General features: G+C 42.3%; 1 protein-coding gene and 1 pseudogene across 2 annotated transcripts; both read right to left on the bottom strand.

The window, feature by feature from the left end:
• Positions 1-2,917: 2,917 nt before the first annotated feature.
• On the bottom strand, positions 2,918-8,027 carry LOC103720982 (zinc finger BED domain-containing protein RICESLEEPER 2-like; annotated as a pseudogene). Its single transcript, XR_016413163.1, has 3 exons — positions 4,863-8,027; positions 3,928-4,778; positions 2,918-3,698 (listed from the first exon to the last, which is right to left on the bottom strand). The product of XR_016413163.1 is annotated as a zinc finger BED domain-containing protein RICESLEEPER 2-like (transcript).
• Positions 8,028-9,430: 1,403 nt separating this feature from the next.
• Positions 9,431-16,293, bottom strand: LOC149753473 (zinc finger BED domain-containing protein RICESLEEPER 2-like). Its single transcript, XM_089923514.1, has 2 exons — positions 15,026-16,293; positions 9,431-9,654 (listed from the first exon to the last, which is right to left on the bottom strand). The coding sequence occupies exons 1-2, from the start codon at positions 16,110-16,112 to the stop codon at positions 9,431-9,433; spliced, it is 1,311 nt and encodes a 436-aa protein (XP_089779640.1). The 5' UTR covers positions 16,113-16,293.
• Between the last annotated feature and the right edge of the window lie 1,280 nt (positions 16,294-17,573).

The following is a 17,573-nucleotide window of genomic DNA, read 5'->3' as shown; positions in this document are numbered from 1 at the left end:
TCGCTCGTGCGGTGCTGGTCCTACCAAGTGGCCGCTCTTGATCAACCACATGGTGGCATTGTAGAAAATTTTGATTGGTTGGTTCTTCTGGTGAGCTGTGGCCAATTTGGAGCCGCATCAGTTGCCTCCTACATTCGCAACCAAGCTGAGCTAGCCTGCTTGGGCTATGGACGTAGTCTTCTTAGAAGGGCCATTTCGATGGAGATTGCTGAGGAGGATATGTGGTGCCTTTTCATTAGAAAAACGACGATTTTCTAGATCTAGCATTTATTAGGGGCATAGATGTGTTATCCTTTTCGAAGAGCTGTAATCATGAGGAAAATGTCTGTGGATTAAATGGGCATCTTGGTCTTGGTAGCGATCCGAATGGGTTGTCTTGGGACGAATGCCTAAGAACACATGTCCAAGGTTTGGCGAACCATCACCTCAGAAAGGATTGCTTAAATCCTTGATAAATAGGGAAGGCGGCAACCCTGGCCCATTCACTTCATTCTTTTATTCTCGAGAGCTTAGAGAGAGAAGAGATATGAAGGTGCAAGGCATGACTCGTGTGCTTCCGTTGCAAGGTTCTCCTTCTTTTGCCTCAACTAGAATCTTGTCTTTGTCTCCTGGTAGGTTGTTCTGCTTTCTCTTCCTTTTTTGTCTTCTTCTCATCTTCTTCTCTTTTCCTTGGGGACGATTCATGAATCCATCCTCTGGAGGTTGGTCTTCCGACGATGAGGTAGTGGGTTGGGGTTCTTCTGACCAGGTCTCTATGACCTTGGGGGGAGTTCTTCTCAAGGTGTCATCTAGTCCGAATACTGAGATAAGCTTCCTAAGGGAGTTCGACCTCGATCGGATTTGGATGGCATTTTTCATTTTCGAGGACTTTGCCCTTGAGCGCCTTGGTCCTTCGGATTGGGTTACTTCGCCCAGGGAGAATCGGATAGCATTGTATGAGGAGTCCCTGCAGGTAGGGCTAGGGCTCCCGATCCTGTCGGTTATCGCCGACCTACTGGGCCAGTACTAACTTGTCTCCACACAACTCGTCCCTAATGCTTGGAGGATGATTATGGATTTCTCTTGCTTTGTCCAGCTTTAAGGGATCACCCCTATGCCATGGATGTTCCAAGTTTTCTTTCATGTAAAGGCCCATCTTTGAAATAAGAGGTGGTGGTACCTTTCTTGTAGGAAGGATTATAATGTCCTTCCTCATGGTCCTTCGTTCATCCATGGGTGGAAAGGGTCAGTATTTCTTTGTGCCTTCATGTTGACCCTACAGAGTTGACTTTGATGATGCAAAATAATTGAGTAAAAAGATGACTAATCTATTACTTTGAGTTTAATTGATTAATTTCAAGAAAACTTTGATAACTCTCTAATGAAGATCATCTATCTAAAGCTCCATATCAAGAAGCATAACTCCAAAAAAGCCATGAGAACAATTTTTGGAAGCTCGCATGTAGATATAAAAAATTTCATCCGAAGCTATCTTAAGTGTCAACTCCAAGCTTGCAATGAGTCAACCCCGGAACATTATTACTGTCAGATACGTCTTCATGAGATGACTCCAACAGATTGCGAGTTAACTCTAGAATAGTCTCAGAAGAGAGATATAAAGCCGTGCAATTCACTATAGTGGCGAGTTGACTCATGAAGTGCATGAGCCGACTCCAATCTTACAAGAGTCGACCCTAGAGAAGAGACAGAGCTGGAAAATTCATCGCATTGGCGAGTTGACCCATGAAAACTACGAGCCGACTCTAGTCAAACAAGAGTCAACCCCAGAAAATAATGAGTCAACCCTTAAACAACCACAATGAAAAGATAGAGAGTAGTAAAACTTAATTTGTTGAAGAGTCGACCCCTGAAAATAATGAGTCGACTCCTGTCACCAGACAAGTTGACCCTTGAATTGAGAGAGCCGACTCCAAACTATACACAGGTGAAAGACAAAACGTAGCAAAAGCAAAAGCAAGCTTAAGTTGACATCGAAGATTATAAGGCAACTCTTGAAGATCACTAGTCAATCTTTGAAGATGTTGAGTCGACTTTTCTATACTTAACAACAGTAGCGGTTAATTTTTCTGAGTCAGAATGACTATTTTCATCTCATAATGGCTATATTACTTGTCTAAAAGCAAGGAGTATGTTCCAACCTAGCATTTGTCGACCTCGGGACTTGCAAGATCTCAAGCTCCTCGAAGGCTAAGGAGGCTTCTTTGACTTTCTGGAAGAACCTTGCCTTAATTGGGGACCTTGCTTCAAAATCTCCTTGAACTTGTCTAGATACCAATTGGGAATTGATGAAAACCTTCATGCGCTGGACTCAAAGTTCTCGGGCGAGCTTTAACCCGATCAAAAAAGCCTCGTACTCTGCCTCGTTGTTCGAAGCTTTGAACCCAAAATGTAGTACATATTTAGCTACAACCCCTTCTAGGCTGGTTAAGATCAATCCAATCCTACTTTTGTTGGCATTGGAGGTAGGCCTGTTAACGAGCCGAGCCGAGCCCGAGCTTGGGGAGGCTCGGGCTCGGCTCGTTTCACAGAACTCGGGCTCGGGCTCGGTACCGAGCTCTGTATTGGGCTCGAGCTCGGGCTCGCTTGGCAAAATAAAGGCTCGGGCTTGAGCTCGTAAAGCTCGTTTCAATTACAGCTCGGGCTCGGGCTCGATATGAGCTCGGGCTCGGGCTCGATACGAGCCCGTTGGTCTGTTTTTTGTTTCCTTGAAACAGCACAGAAATAATTTGAATGTATATAAAAGAAATCATAAAGTGGTAGAACAATAAACAAGTAAGAAATAGACAAGCAAGATTGGACTACAGAAGTTTCAGATTTAATTATGCCAGCATAAATTCTTTTTGGCTCTGCGCCTAGCAGTACCATAAGACCACAGATACAAGTGTCACAACAAATTAAGGGAAAGTATGAACACAAGTTGTTAAAAAGATGCATCATCTTGAACGAAGACATCTTAAATGGTATTCATCAGATTGGCTGCCAATAAAAAGGACAAGAAAATTTTGAATTAGACATTCATCACTGTCCTCTACTGTTTAATTTACAAAGAGAGCGCTGCATGAGCAAGCTATGGTGACCGCCAGGTGTTCTGGATGTTGTTTGAGCTGATAACCTCCATGGCTCTATTTCAGTAACATCCTGTGGCCTGGAAGGAGAAAATTGACTATTTGACGCATCAGTTCAGCCTGTGATGCACGACAGCAACTATGGCGATGTTAACTATGGGTGTATCCTGGCTCTTTTCAAGGAACGAGCTTCACTTTTCCCTTGGGAGTATTCCTCACCCAACGGCCACCTTGGATGCAAGTCAAATTGTATCATGGCAAACAAGCAATTAGGTGCAGTGGCTACTAAACAAAACAAGATTATAAAAGCAAATGTAAGAAATAATTTGCAGGGTTTTTTTTCAAAAAAGAAAGGGAACTAATTTGTTTGACTATTTTCAAACAACTAAGAATTTGCTGAATTTGCTTGTGAAGAAAAAAGTATACAATGGCATGTTATAGGAACAAATACAATGGCATATTCACCAACCTGAATTGCCATGTTATAGGATCACAGCAATCAAACCAATGGCATATGCATAACAAAGCTGCACTGTTCATTCCATGGCACGAGAGTTAACAGGTCTGCCATTGAAATCAGCTCACGCTAAGCATCTCTAAACAGCCATTGATGTTAACAGGATTGGCTCTTGCCTATAAAAAAGGTATAATAAACTAAACAAAGATGAAGATAGATAGCTGACGAACACTGCTCGATGACCCAACTAATAGATCTAGTTCCAAACAATGTTCCAGCTAATAGGCCTAGCTCCTGAAATTGAAAAAGATCTTTAAAATTTAAAACCCAATTCCAGCAATTACATGTGATTTTTTAAATTCATGATGTCTTTCCTTTGATCTTATAATTTTGGAAAATAATCACCTGATTATGCATCAAAACTAGGGAACAAATTCGGCTGTTCAGTTTCACATAAATTACAGCATCTATCCCTGCAGAAAAAGATAAGAATATTAAGAAATCAAAATATAGCCATATACATCATATGGAAGCTGAAAATCAACAAAAGATTAGTCTATATGACCAAAACAAATAATAGTTACTATAAAGCTTGTAACTAATGTCAACATCTTGAGTGCTCACTATTGAAGATTCAAGAGGTTCTGCATCCAATATTAGTACAATAAGAAGAACTACCTTGAGTAGATGAACTTGGACCAAAATATCTTTGCGAAGAAGTCATAAATAATGATCTGCTAGATGAAGCATTACCTTGAGTAGAAGAATAACAATAAGGTACCTCCTGCTCATAGGTGGATGAACTTGGACCAAAATTTCTTTGCGAAGAAGTCATATGATCTTTATCTGCACCACTAGCTCCATCTTCAGCATTGTAATATGGACGTCCATCTATACCATAAAATGACGACCCAGAACTAAAGGATGTAGAAACCATGAACATGACTAACTTGTTTCTGTTGATCCATCAAGTGGCTGGCAATTGTTGAAATGGTCACAGACAAAAAAAGGCAATGACAGCAAGCCCGGTCACAGACAAAAAAGAAAAGAATTAACCACATCCAAGCACAAAGGCAATGACAATCAAAGAGATATTAAATGGTCTAAGTGAAACCCCACCAAACTAAAAAACATCCAATACAAATCAAGTTCTACAAAAGAGTTGAAGAAGCATAATAAACATAATAAATCTCAAGTTCTCAAGTAGTCTAGTTTAGACCAGTCTCTGTATTCCATTGCATAAACTCTTCATCAACCTGTAAATTAAACAAGAAACCAGAAATTATAAATTGAAAAACTAACTACTAAAAGATATATTAAATACTATAAATGATACTTACATTTGATGACTGCTCCAATCCAAGCTCATGATGCAACCAATCTCCAGTACAAATCAAAGCTTCTACAGTCTCATGCTTCAAAGAGCTACGATATTGATCAAGCACTCTACCTCCAGCACTAAAAGCAGCCTCTGAAGCAACAATAGTAATAGGAATGGATAATATGTCCCGAGCCATCTTTGATAGAGTACGAAATTTTAGAGTGTTGGCTTTCCACCAATTCAAAGCATCAAACTTGTCATAGTCTTCTTCACTAGGCTTGCAAATATCTTCTTCTAGATATATGTCCAACTCAGTTTTATTTGAAGGAATAACATTCCTATGTTATTCAGCCCACATATGAAAGGCATGATTAGCCCTTCTTTTTCTTTTCAGTTTGGAGGAGGTACTAGGGATATTGCTAGCATCAATATCTATTTGTTCATGTGAAGATACATATTCCTTGTAAAGCATATCTAAAGCTTCATGAACATCATCAATATGGCGTTGAAAAGCATCCTCACCATAAATTTTTGGAAAACAAAATATAATGAGCTGCATTTTATAGCGAGGATCCAAAACTGCTCCAATTGCCATTAGTAAGTTACAGTCTCCCCAATATTTCTCAAATTTTTCATTCATTCTTCGAGTCATGCGTATCACAAAATCTCTAGTATCGAAGGACATATCATTTAATTTCTCCTTCACTCTCCAAATTTCATTAAGGAACAAATTTGAAGTTGGATATTGACGTCCTGAGAATACTTCTGTGACTTCATTAAAAACTTCCAAAAATTTTGAAACCTCTGTAGCTCGTATCCAGTCCTCCTCGGATGGTAACCATTTATAGTTGGAGTCTCTTTCCTTGTACATTGGAAACACCGGTTTGAACTCCAATGCTAACTCTAGCATTTCATATGTTGAGTTCCATCGAGTAGGCACATCAAGTTGAAGAATTTTAGAGGTTGACAACTTCAATTGTTTAACAATTTCAGTAAACTTATGAAGTCGTGAAGGAGACATCTTCAGATATTTCACACTTTCGTAGATATTCTCAATTACATCCCGTATTTCTGCTAAACCATCTTGTACCATTAGGTTCAAAACATGTGCACAACAGCGAATATGAAATATTTTTTTATTGAAGTAAAGCTTTCCTTTGATTGCAAAATTATCCCTCAAGACTTTGACTGCTGTGTCATTCGAAGATGCATTGTCTAACGTAATAGTAGAAACCTTATCTTCAATCCCCCATTCACTTAGACACCGAAGAATACAATCAGCAATAGCAATTCCCGTGTGGGGAGGTGCCAAGCTACAAAAGTTTAAAATTCTCTTTTGCAACTTCCATTCAGAATCTAAGAAATATCCAGTGAGGCAAATGTACCCTATTGTTTGATTTGAGGTCCATAGATCCGTCGTTAAGCTAATTTTATCAACATTTCTTAACATTGACCTCAACTTTTGCTTCTCAATTGCAAACATTTTCATGCAGTCACTCCTCAAAGTAACCCGCTTTATTAGCTCAAATTTTGGGTTAAGAGCTTTACATAATAAAACAAAGAACTGATGTTCCACCATCCTAAAAGGATACTCATGCACTATAAACATCTTTGCAAGAATCTCTCTTATCTTGTTTTTATCATACTTGTAAGTTGCTAGCATTGCATGACCTTGAGTAACATCAAACGATAATAAGCTTTGTTTTAACTCTTTGTCTTCGCTAGACTTAGAAAGTTTTTGAGGCATGCAAGCATTTAAATGTCTTTTGAGATGAGTTGTGGCACCCCCCTTCTTCCATGCCAATTTAGCACTACAATAATTGCATTTTGCCTTTGTGTTACCATCTACTGTTACGATTTCAAATTCAGTCCACACCTCAGATCTCTTCCTCCTGTTTGGGTCATCCCAAGATTGTTCTGTACCCATTTCTTTCATTTCATCCATGGCATCATCTTTATCAATAATATTTTCCAATTCAACAAGTTCGTTTGCACTATAAGCTGTAGAGGCATGTTGATCGATTTCATGTTGCCCATTTGACATTTCTAGAAAAATATAAACAACCAGTCAAATTACATATTTAGTACATAAGCATGCCATACAAAGCCTATTTAAGGCCAAAACAAAACCAATCAAATTTAGATGCCAATTCATTTAAATACTTGAAAGCATAACATTCAGCTCTCCTCCCAAACACGTTTTCATAAAGAAATAATAATAACAATAATAACAGATAAACCAATCGAATCATGAGATTATAGTTAGACAACTCAAGAATGTAAGGAAATGAAAAGAATTCAGAATCATAATGCAACCTTAAGAAACCAATCGCAGACAAGGTTAGCAGAGATTCCTAAATCGTAACCCAGAAGAAAGAAACCAATCCCATAAAATAAAGGACTAAAATTTTGCCATGATTAATTCAAGGTAAGAGCTTTGGCATGTGGGAAAAAACAAAAAGGAAAGCAAGTGCAGTCCCACGATAGCAAGAGCTATCAATAGAATACACAATCCTAGCCCAACAGCACTGATCCTAACAAGAAATCGAGAAATAATTTTGATGATACCAGACCGAAGCATACAGGGGAATTAAAAAGGAAAGAAGAACAGAATATATTAATATCATGGGCAACATTGATCGCCAAAAAAAGAAGAGAGAAGGAGGAATAGAAACCCTTCTCGGTTCACCTTTTGGGAAACATTCTTCTTCTCCCGGCACTGATGCAGAATCACATTATGCTCATAAAAAAATCCCAATTAGCAAAAAAAACGAAGAGAACAGAGGAAAGCTCACTAGAAAAGTGATATGGAGAGGAGAGAGATGGGCGCAGTGAATGCCAAACAAAGACGAAGAAGGTGGGTGACATCAGAATCCTTTGTATTCTAATCCACCGTGAGGAAAGAAGAGGGAACTCACCGTGACGCCGAGGAGGACGATGAGAAAGAAGAGAAGCACCGCGCCGGCCGCTGGGAGAAGGAATGGAGGAGGACGATGAGAAAGAAGAGAAGCACCGCGCCGGCCGCCGGGAGAAGGAATGGAGGAGGACGATGAGAAAGAAGAGAAGCACAGCGCCGGCCGCCGGGAGGAGGAATGGAGGATGGTTGGAGACTTGGAGTCTGTCTTGGAGTTGGAGAGGAGCCGAGGAGGTGAGGAGGCTTAGCCGTTCGCCCGTTTAGAAAATTAGGAGACTAGGAGAGGGAGAGATGGGGAGAAGGGCTTTGGCCCGTTGGATGCAGGGTTTGGTTTCCAAATGATCTCGACCGTTGAATTTCAAACTTTAAGTCACGGGCTCGTTTAGGCTCGTGAGCTGCTCGGGCTCGAGCTCGAATTTAAACGGGCCTCATTTTGAGCTCGGGCTCGTTTGCCGAGCCAAGCCCGAGCAGCTCGGCCCGTTAACAGGCCTAATTGGAGGATCCATCCACATGAAGTGTCCATAAATAATCCAACTCATGGGGTGTCGTGCAAGCTAGGCTCTTCAAATACTTGAGGACTGAGCACTCCACAATGAAATCCGCCAGCGCCCGCACTTTAATAATAGGTCGAGGTTGATAGCGTGGGTCAAATTCACCGATTTCCACCATCCATTTAGCCAACCTCCCTGATGAATCCTGCTGCTGTAAGATTTTCCTCAGCAGTTGGTCGGTCAGGATGGCGATGGAATGGGCTTGAAAATATGGGCAGAGCTTTCTTGTCAAGATGATGAGTACATATGCCACTTTTTCTAATCTAGAATATCAAGTTTCCGCATCTCAGAGGACCCGACTCACATAGTATATAGGCTTCTAGACTCCAAACTCCTCGAGGATGAGAACCGAGCTTACAGCCGTTGAGGAAACAACCAGGTAAAGGTAGAGCACCTCATCAAGAATTGATTTAGAGAGGAGCAATGGGGTGCTGAGATAACCTCGTCGCTCTTCGAATGGGGCTCGACATTCGCTCGTCCAATAGAACCCCTATAGTTGCCTCAAAATTTTGAAAAAAGATAGACTCATTTCAGCTGACCTTGCAACGATATGCTCAATGCCACCATTCGTCCAGCAAGGTGGTGTAACTCCTTTTTATTCTTTAGGGGCATCATCTCTAGTATGGCATGGATCTTCTCAGGATTCGCTTCTATTTCTCGTTGAGTGACCATGAACCCAAGAAATTTTTCAGAGGAGACCCTAAATGCGCACTTGGTTTGGTTGAGCTTCATGCGGTATCTTTTTCAGGTCTAAAAGGTCTCGTCCAGATTAGCAACATGATGCTCGGCCCGTCTACTTTTCACTAGCATGTCATCGATGTAGACCTCCATGTTCCGACCCATATGGTTCCTGAATATATTATTGACTGGGCGTTGGTAGGTGGCTCCAGCATTCTTCAATACAAAGGGCATGACCCTATATCAGTAGAGCCCCTTGTCCGTAATGAATGAGGTTCTCTCATCTTCGGGCGCCATCCAGATCTGGTTGTAACCCGAGAAAGCATCTATAAAGTTGAGGAGTTGATGGCCTGAGGTGGCGTCGACCAACTGATCGATTCTTGGTAAAGAGAAGCTATCGTTCAAGTGGGCTTTGTTGAGATTAGTGAGATCAACGCACATTCGTCATGCCTCATTCGGCTTCTTGACTAGCATGACATTGGCCAACCAATCGGGATAGTTTACTTCTTGAATAAAATCGGGATGGAGAAGCTTCTCCACCTCTTCCCCAGTTGCTTTCTGCCTTTCTAGGGCAAAGCTCCTCTTCTTCTGCTGGACTGGCCGTTGAGTAGGGTCTCCACTTAATTTGTGGGTGATGACCTCCAGATCCATGCTTGGCATATCAAAAGCTGACCAGGCAAAGACGTCAGCATTAGCTTGGAGGAACTCTAGAAGCTGGGTTCTGATGACATCATCAAGACGGGCTTTAATTTGCATGGTTTGTCATGGCACCATCACATCAAGAGGTGCAAAACAAAGTTCCTCGGTTGGCTTCCTACGTTGTTGCTTCTAGCTATTTCGGGTATTGAAGTTTTCGACGGAAAATATCTCCCTTGGCTTCTTTTCCTTGAGCGTAGCCACGTAGCATCGTCGGGTGAGCGCTTGGTCACCTCGGGCCCCTCCTACACAAAATGGTATTATGGGCAGATAGAACTTTGACAACCAGAAAATCCATCATGATGATGGTTTTTTGTGCGGCCCACCCTGTTGTGGCAGGGAGAGTGATGGTTACTTCCATGGGAACCGGATCTCTAGAGAAGCTGACCAGGGGAGAGGTGATCCCCTAAAGCTTGTCAACTAGCAAGTTCATTCTAGAAAAGGCCTTGTAAAACAAGATTATCCACCGAGCTTCCATTATCTACTAGAATTTCTTTTACATCATAGTTTGTAATAGTAAGAAAAACTACAATGGCATCATCGTGGGGGGTTTGTACCCATTCTCCATCAGCATCCAAGAAGGAAATGACTATCCTCAGTCTCTTCATCGATGAGCTCCTGCATACAAGCTAGTTCTCTTCCAGCATTTGTTCCCCTAGCTATGGTGCTGATGATTCCGGCCATAGGTTAATTAGCGACCCTTACGTTAGGAGAGGACAACTTTCGACGAGGGTCGGCTTGGTCCCAAGAGTTTCGGACGTAGGAACTAAGGTAGCCCCGTTGAATTAAAGCCTCAATGTCATTTTTCAATTAGAAGCACTTTTGGTATCATGCCCATGGTTATGGTGGAACGGGTAATATCGCATCATGTCCTTAGGAGCCATCGGCTTCATCTTTCACGACCATTTCACATAGCTGTAGTTGCGGATCTCCATAAGAATCTACCGATATAGAGCATTCAGGGGTGTGTACCTCTCGAACTTCCGAGTAGGGCTTTCTAATCGGCAGGGGGCTTCTTCATCCCCTCTGGATTTCTTGATGGGGGGCGCTAAGTATCATGGGCCCATTTATTGTTCTGCCCCCATCTACCTTTCGCTGTGCTGTCATGGCCTCCTCAGCATTGATATACTTGTCTGCCCAGGCTAGCAACTCAGCGTAGTCTCTTGAAAACTTTTTTTTTAGGAAGAAAAGGAACCTCCTCATGGTGGACATCACGACCTAATGATTCAGGTCGCGTACCTCTAGCATGGTCGCATTAAAGTATCTAACATAGTCTCGTAAGGACTTGTCCTCCCATTGTTTGATGGTGAAGAGGGTGTCTGAACTTTTTCTTGGCCTTTTGTTGCTTATGAAATGGGCAGCGAACATCCGGTTAAGCTGCTCGAATGAGGGGATCGAGCCCGACAGTAATCAATGCACCATAACTAAGCTATCTTCCAAAGTGTAGATGGGAAAGCTCTACACAGTACCACATCAGTGACACCTTGGATCATCATGAGAGCTTTGAAACTCTCTAAGTGGTCCAAAGGGTTTGAGGTGCTATCATATGCCTCCAGCTGTGGTATCTTGAAATTGGGAGAAACAGGTTCTCCCATTATCTTTGTCGAAAATGGGGGTACAGTGGTGAACTCCACATCTTGGCTTTGACTAGCTTGATGCTGCCTCAAGTCTTTAAGGCACTAACACATCTCCTTGAGCTTGTGGTCGTGGTTGGTTTTCCTTTTGGAAGCCCTATTAAGGCGGTGAGAGAAAGAATGGCTGGACGCCAACTTCTCTCAAGAGGGAGATTGGCCCTCCTCCATCTGACTCCATGACTTGATGTTGTGGTTGCGTGGAGCCTTGTCGGAGCTATAACAGTGGAAAGGCTGGTTGGGAGGTGCCTGCCCCCCACTCTGAGGTGGGGAGTGATGACTTGAGCGCTTCGGGTTCTCATGATAACCCTATTCATAGGCTTCTCATTGTTGCAGCCGTTAGGGGGCAACTGGTTTTATTGCATGTGTTGGATTGCAATAGTCAGTGCCTGGATTTGTTGAAGAAGTATTTGAAATTGTTTAAAGGTCACCACCGAGACCATCTATGGCTCTAGCGATGGTGGAGCCCACCACAGGCTCTGTAAAGAGCCGTCAGACTCCTTTAGTGTGTTTGGCTGGAAATTGAAAGGTGTTGGCTACGCCTTTCAAGACTTCATAATGGTATAAAGACGAAACCTCCTATGATGGGCTTGTGACTCCTTCCTCTAGTGCCAATATATTGCCACTGAGAATTGACTTGACCTCTCCGACCTCTTTCTCTAGCGCCAATGTGTTGTTGCTGAAAATCTTGACTGTCGACTGCTCCACTCGGGATCGGATCTTGATCAACCATTTGTTGGCGTTGTAGCTGTTGTAATCTGTTGCGGGGACGGACGCTTTGGCCGGAGCCTCACGCAACAGTTAGCCCACATTAAGCTAGCAGAGAAAGAGGACTGCGTTCCTCCCGAGGTATTGTCCGCTTTGGGCGCTCCGGCCCACGCGTCCAGCGCAGACGGGGGGAGACTGGTGCCCTCACGGTTTTGTCCCACAAAAGGGCCCTCGAGAGGAAAGGATTTCCACCCCCCATTTAAGGCACAGAACCTTTCCGCTACTAGCCGATGTGGGACTAAATTCGGGTGCACCCCCCCCACAACATAGCCCCCCTAGCGGGAAGGTTCCTGTGGCGCCTCCCAGTCCTAGGGGGTAGTCTGCGGCAAGGGGCGCGGCCCTTCCTCTAGCGCCAATCTGTTGCGGGGACGGACGCTTTGGCCGGAGCCTCACGCAACAGTTAGCCCACATTAAGCTAGCAGAGAAACAGGACTAGCAGAGAAAGAGGACTGCGTTCCTCCCGAGGTATTGTCCGCTTTGGGCACTCCGGCCCGCGCGTCCAGCGCAGACGGGGGGAGACTGGTGCCCTCACGGTTTTGTCCCACAAAAGGGCCCTCAAGAGGAAAGGATTTCCACCCCCATTTAAGGCACAGAACCTTTCCGCTACTAGCCGATGTGGGACTAAATTCGGGTGCACCCTCCAGCCGATGTGGGACTAAATTCGGGTGCACCCCCCCCCCCCCCCCCCCCCCAAACAGTAGCGAATTCTGATTGGCTCGTTTTTTTTGGTGAGCTATGGCTGAATTGGAGGCGGATCAATTTTGTAGTCTGATACTTTGATTTGCAAAAGTTAATAAAAACTCCAGCTTAGCACGATGAAAAGCTTGTTTACTTAATTTCAATTCAATAAGCAAAACAGATAGAATTTAAATTTTTTTTATCAGCTTGGTTTAAGCCTAAATATATATTTTTTAGTTATAGCAAACTAAATTTGATGGTGCCTGGCTTGTCAACTCGAGTCGGCTGATTCGTACTTTTTTTTTTTTTTTGATAATAGGATTTGTAACCTTTCCCACTGGGCATTAGGTTGTTGTTTCCCTTATCCTTCACTTTTCTTTTGTAAATATTATGCTGTCTCCTTTTCCTTGTCAATGCTCTCAGTTCATCTTAGTCAGGTGGGACCCATTGTAGGAATGGTACCGGAGCACACGAAGCGGGCCCATTAATCCGTTGTAGTTATCAGTGTCGGAGTTATTAATGAAAAAAACAAAAAAAATAATGCATTAATTGCTATGGAAAAAAACTTTTTTTTTTTTGGTGAATATAGAAAAAAACTTTCAAGATTACCGACATGTTGGTAGAGAGAACGAATAAAGAAACAAGTGTACATCATTCAGGGCCCTCCGCCGTCCCATCCTCACTTCCGTGATTTTTTTCTTTTTTTTTTTTATTTTTTTTTTCCGCTGAAAACGGGTACTTCATACAGTGCGGGTTACTTTTTTTATTTAGTTGGGGAAGAATCGGCCAATCCTTCCAAGGGTTCAAAGTTGCTGTCACATCTCATTTCTGTTAACGAAGAAGACAGGTTAACCGAAAGGGCCAAGGTTGCCAAATTTTGATCTCTTGATCAAACTTACGATTGGATTTTTGATACAGCAATCATTTCATATGGTAGTAATGCTTCGCAATCTCATTTCTCATTAGATTGAGCAGATGGTAGAGGTAAGGCCCAAAATAGTTGCATTTTATAGCCCAACACGGGCTACTATTGTGAAGACTCATGCAGCATGTATTTAGTCCCAATTTAGTTATTCGTCGAGGAGATCTTGAGTACTTATACAGGACTAAAAAATCTAAAAAAAAACTTTCTGACCAGAGTTGATCATAGAGATGGGCATTGGGCCGGGCCGGCCGGCCCGGCACGAAGCGGGCCGTGCCAGGCACGGCCCGCTTGCTACAGTAACGGGCCGTGCTGGCCGGCCCGACACGCTTGCTACAGTAACGGGTCGTGCCTAGCACGGCCCATAAAAGGGGGCCGGGCTGGGTTACGAATTCCTGGCCCGCGGGCCGAGCCCGGCCCGGCCCATAAGGGCCTGGGCTGGCACGATTCGTGGGCCAAGTACAGCACGGCCCGCGAGCCAGCCCGGCACGGCCCATAAGGGCCTGGGCTGGCACGATTCGTGGGCCAAGCACGGCACGTCCCGCGAACCAGCCCGGAACGGCCCATAAGGGTCTGAACCGGGCCTGGGCCGGGCCAGGCACGGCTCGTCCCCTTAAAATAAATGGGAATAAAATTTTTTTAATAAATTAATAAATATTGGGAACTAAGGATTTATTAATATAAAGCCACCTTAATGGTGGGGGGTTTGGCATAGACCCCTACCAGTTTATTAATTTAAATCAAAATGGTACATGAAGGGAGGTTTAGACCTTGGTCTGACCTCCAGAATACAATAAGAAAGGAAAAAAAACAGAGATGACTCACTTTAACAATTAAAAAAATAAAAATGTACAATTATAAAAAATTAAGAAATAAAAATAAATGATCAAAATCTTACTAATCATCAGTATTCACTATTCAGTAGTGTTTGTATCATCATCATCAGAGGATGTTGTATCATGTCCACCTTTATCTTGAAGTCTCGCCTCAGCATCCAACCAATCTTTGAAGCAGAGAAGCATCTCAACCGTTTCGCCAGTCATCCTACTTCTCTTTTCGTCAAGAACACGCCGACCTGCACTAAAAGCGGATTTCGATGCTACTGTGGACTCGGCACAGCTAAAATATCGCGTGCAATTGCAGACATAACAGGATACTAATTTTTAACACTCTTCCACCAAGATAATACATCTAGACTCTCTATTTGATTTTCATCATATGCAGACTGAAGATCATTTCGTAAATAAAATTCGAGTTCACTACTTAAAGATGAAGAAGATGAAGATGAACTTGAAGCATGTGTGTGTTTTCTTTGTGCAATGAATGAAAAAATAGATGACGAACGAGAACTACTAGAAGAAGAAATAGAGCTTTGTACGAAAAATCTAGATTCACGAATTTTTTCATCATATATAGCATAAATATCATAAAGAAGTTGTTTTACCTCAATTTTAGCAGGTTCAGGATCTTGAATCATATTTTCACAATATGCATCAAGTAAAATTAGTACGCCATTCAATTTAACTATTGGATCAAATACAGCAGCTAAGTTATGCATAGGACATATCTTGTCCCAATACTCATTCCATTTAGATTCCATTTGTTCAATAATAGGCATTAAAACATCATCATATCTATGTTCTGCAAATTTTTGACTAATCATATATGCTTGTTGTAAAAATGAACATGAAGTTGGATAATAAATACCAGAAAGAACATTAGTAGCATTATAAAAACTAAGCAAAAAATCTTCCAAAATTTTTTCTTTATTCCAATCAATTTCAGTCAATGTGAAGCCTAATCCACGATCATTAATATATGCACTTAATAAGTTTTTATATGGGTATGCATCATGTATCATGCTATATGTTGAGTTCCAACGAGTAATTACATCAAGTTTAAATTTTTTAAAACGTTTACCATGATTTATACATAGTTCCTTAAATTCTTGAAGTCTTGATCTTGAAGCATGAATAAAAAAAACTGCATTTCTAATTTTTGAATTGACATCTTGAATCATGCCCATGCCAGCTTGAACAGAAAGATTTAAGATATGACATGCACATCTAATATGCAATAAATTTCCATTTAATATGGGATGCAATGAGTCCTTTAATAATGTAACAGCAGAATTATTATTAGATGCATTATCAAAAGTAATAGACATAATTTTATCATTAATATTATATGAACATGCAGCTTGATAAATGGCATTTGAAATTTGTTGCCCAGAATGTGGAAAATCAAAAGCACGAAAAGCAAGAATACGTTTATTTAATTGCCAATCATTATCAATATAATGAGCAGTAATAGCAATAAAACAATTACTACCTACAGATGCGGACCAAATATCAGAAGTTAATGAAACTTTTACATTTAAAGTAGAGAGTGTTTCAATTAAACTTTGTCTCATTGCTAAAAAGTTAGTCATAGCTACTGTTCTAAATGTACGCCTACTAGTCTTTTGTAAGCAGGTTGTAGGTTTAATTGAACATATTCTTCAAAATTAAAAGATTCACATAAACTAAAAGGTAATTCATCCTTAACTATCCATTTTACAAGTGCTTTTCTTTGATTTTCATGATTATATGCAAAATTACCTAAAAGTGATCCCCCTTTATATTAAGGGTACTTTGAAGACGAGAATCATGCATCCTATGACTCTCTTGATGTCTTTTTAAATAGCCTGTTCCCCCACTACTACTACAACTATAAAGTTTGGCACATTTTTTACATTTTGCTTTCCAGACTCCATCAACCATAATTCTATCAAATTCATTCCATACAACACTAGTCCTCTTACGAGAAGAGGTTTGATCTTCACTCGGTTCACTAGTTCTAGAGGAACTAGGAACATGGGGTTGGGGATTAGTTTCTTCACCCTCAGAAATAGGAGGAATGCCAAAATGACTTTTCTCAAAAGATGACATATCTAAATTGATGAATGCAAAAAATAAAAACTAACCACAAGGAGAAATTAAGTAGAGGACCAGAGGTAGAGCCGAGATTTGTGAGCTTCCTCTTGTGCGCTCAACAAGAACCTCCTTCTCTTCTCAACAAGAACCTCCTCTTGTGTAGCACTTGAACACTTCCTAAATACAAACTAAAAATTAAATTGCTAGAAGAGCACTTGCTAAATATTGCTAGAAGAGAGAAATAGTAGTAGTAGAGAAGGAGAGAAGAGTTGGTTTGGTGTGGTGAGAATGAGGAAGGAAAGGGGTATTTATAGGACTCCAAATATTTTTTCCCCAAAATACCCCTCAAATTAGCCGTTTTATGATTGTTGGGAGGGGTATTTTGGGTAAAAACCAAAAATAGCCGTTATGGCAACGATTTTTTTTTTGCTAGACGGGCCGTGCCAGGCACGGCCCGTAACGCCTGGCACGGCCCGTAACGGCTATTTTTTTTTGCCATATGGGTCGTGCCAGGCACGGCCCATCTCGTGCTAGGGCCCGGCACGACCCGCCACCCCACGGGCCTTGGGCCGGGCCGGGCTTAGCTTTTAGGCTAAGCGGGCCGTGCCTGGCACGGCCCGTTTAGTAACAGGCCGGGCCAGGCACGGCCCGTTTAGTCTGTGGCCCGGTGGGCCTGGGCCCGGCACGGCCCGATGCCCATCTCTAGCTGATCACGGGCTTTCTAGCCCGCCCAGCCCGGCCCAAAATTTTTCGGGCTTGGGCATTAAAAAAAGGCCCATGGGTCGGGCCTGGGCAAGAAAAACGGCCCGACCAAAAAAATCGGGTCGGGTCTGGTCGGGCCATTCTGGCCCATTTCCAGATTCCAAACAAAGAAAAAATCGGTCCTGTCGAGTCGGGCCTATCGGGTCGGGCCGGGCTAGACGAGCCTAGAACTAGATTTATAAAGTCGGGTCGGGCCTGGACAAAAATTTAAGCCC

This window comes from Phoenix dactylifera, chromosome 5, assembly GCF_051530095.1.
Source record: "Phoenix dactylifera cultivar Ajwa chromosome 5, Ajwa_hap1_PhDact_Kaust_v1.1, whole genome shotgun sequence".
NCBI lineage: Eukaryota > Viridiplantae > Streptophyta > Magnoliopsida > Arecales > Arecaceae > Phoenix > Phoenix dactylifera.
Note: the sequence above shows the minus strand (reverse complement) of the source record. Positions and strands in the feature narration are given on the sequence as shown.

Coding starts and splice junctions, on each gene's coding strand:
- LOC149753473 (XM_089923514.1), bottom strand. CDS start 16,112: ATGACTAACTTTTTAGCAATGAGACAAAGTTTAATTGAAACACTCTCT. Junction 9,655..15,025: donor TTCTTCTTCTAGTAGTTCTC/GTTCGTCATCTA, acceptor TTGCCTGGTCAG/CTTTTGATATGCCAAGCATG.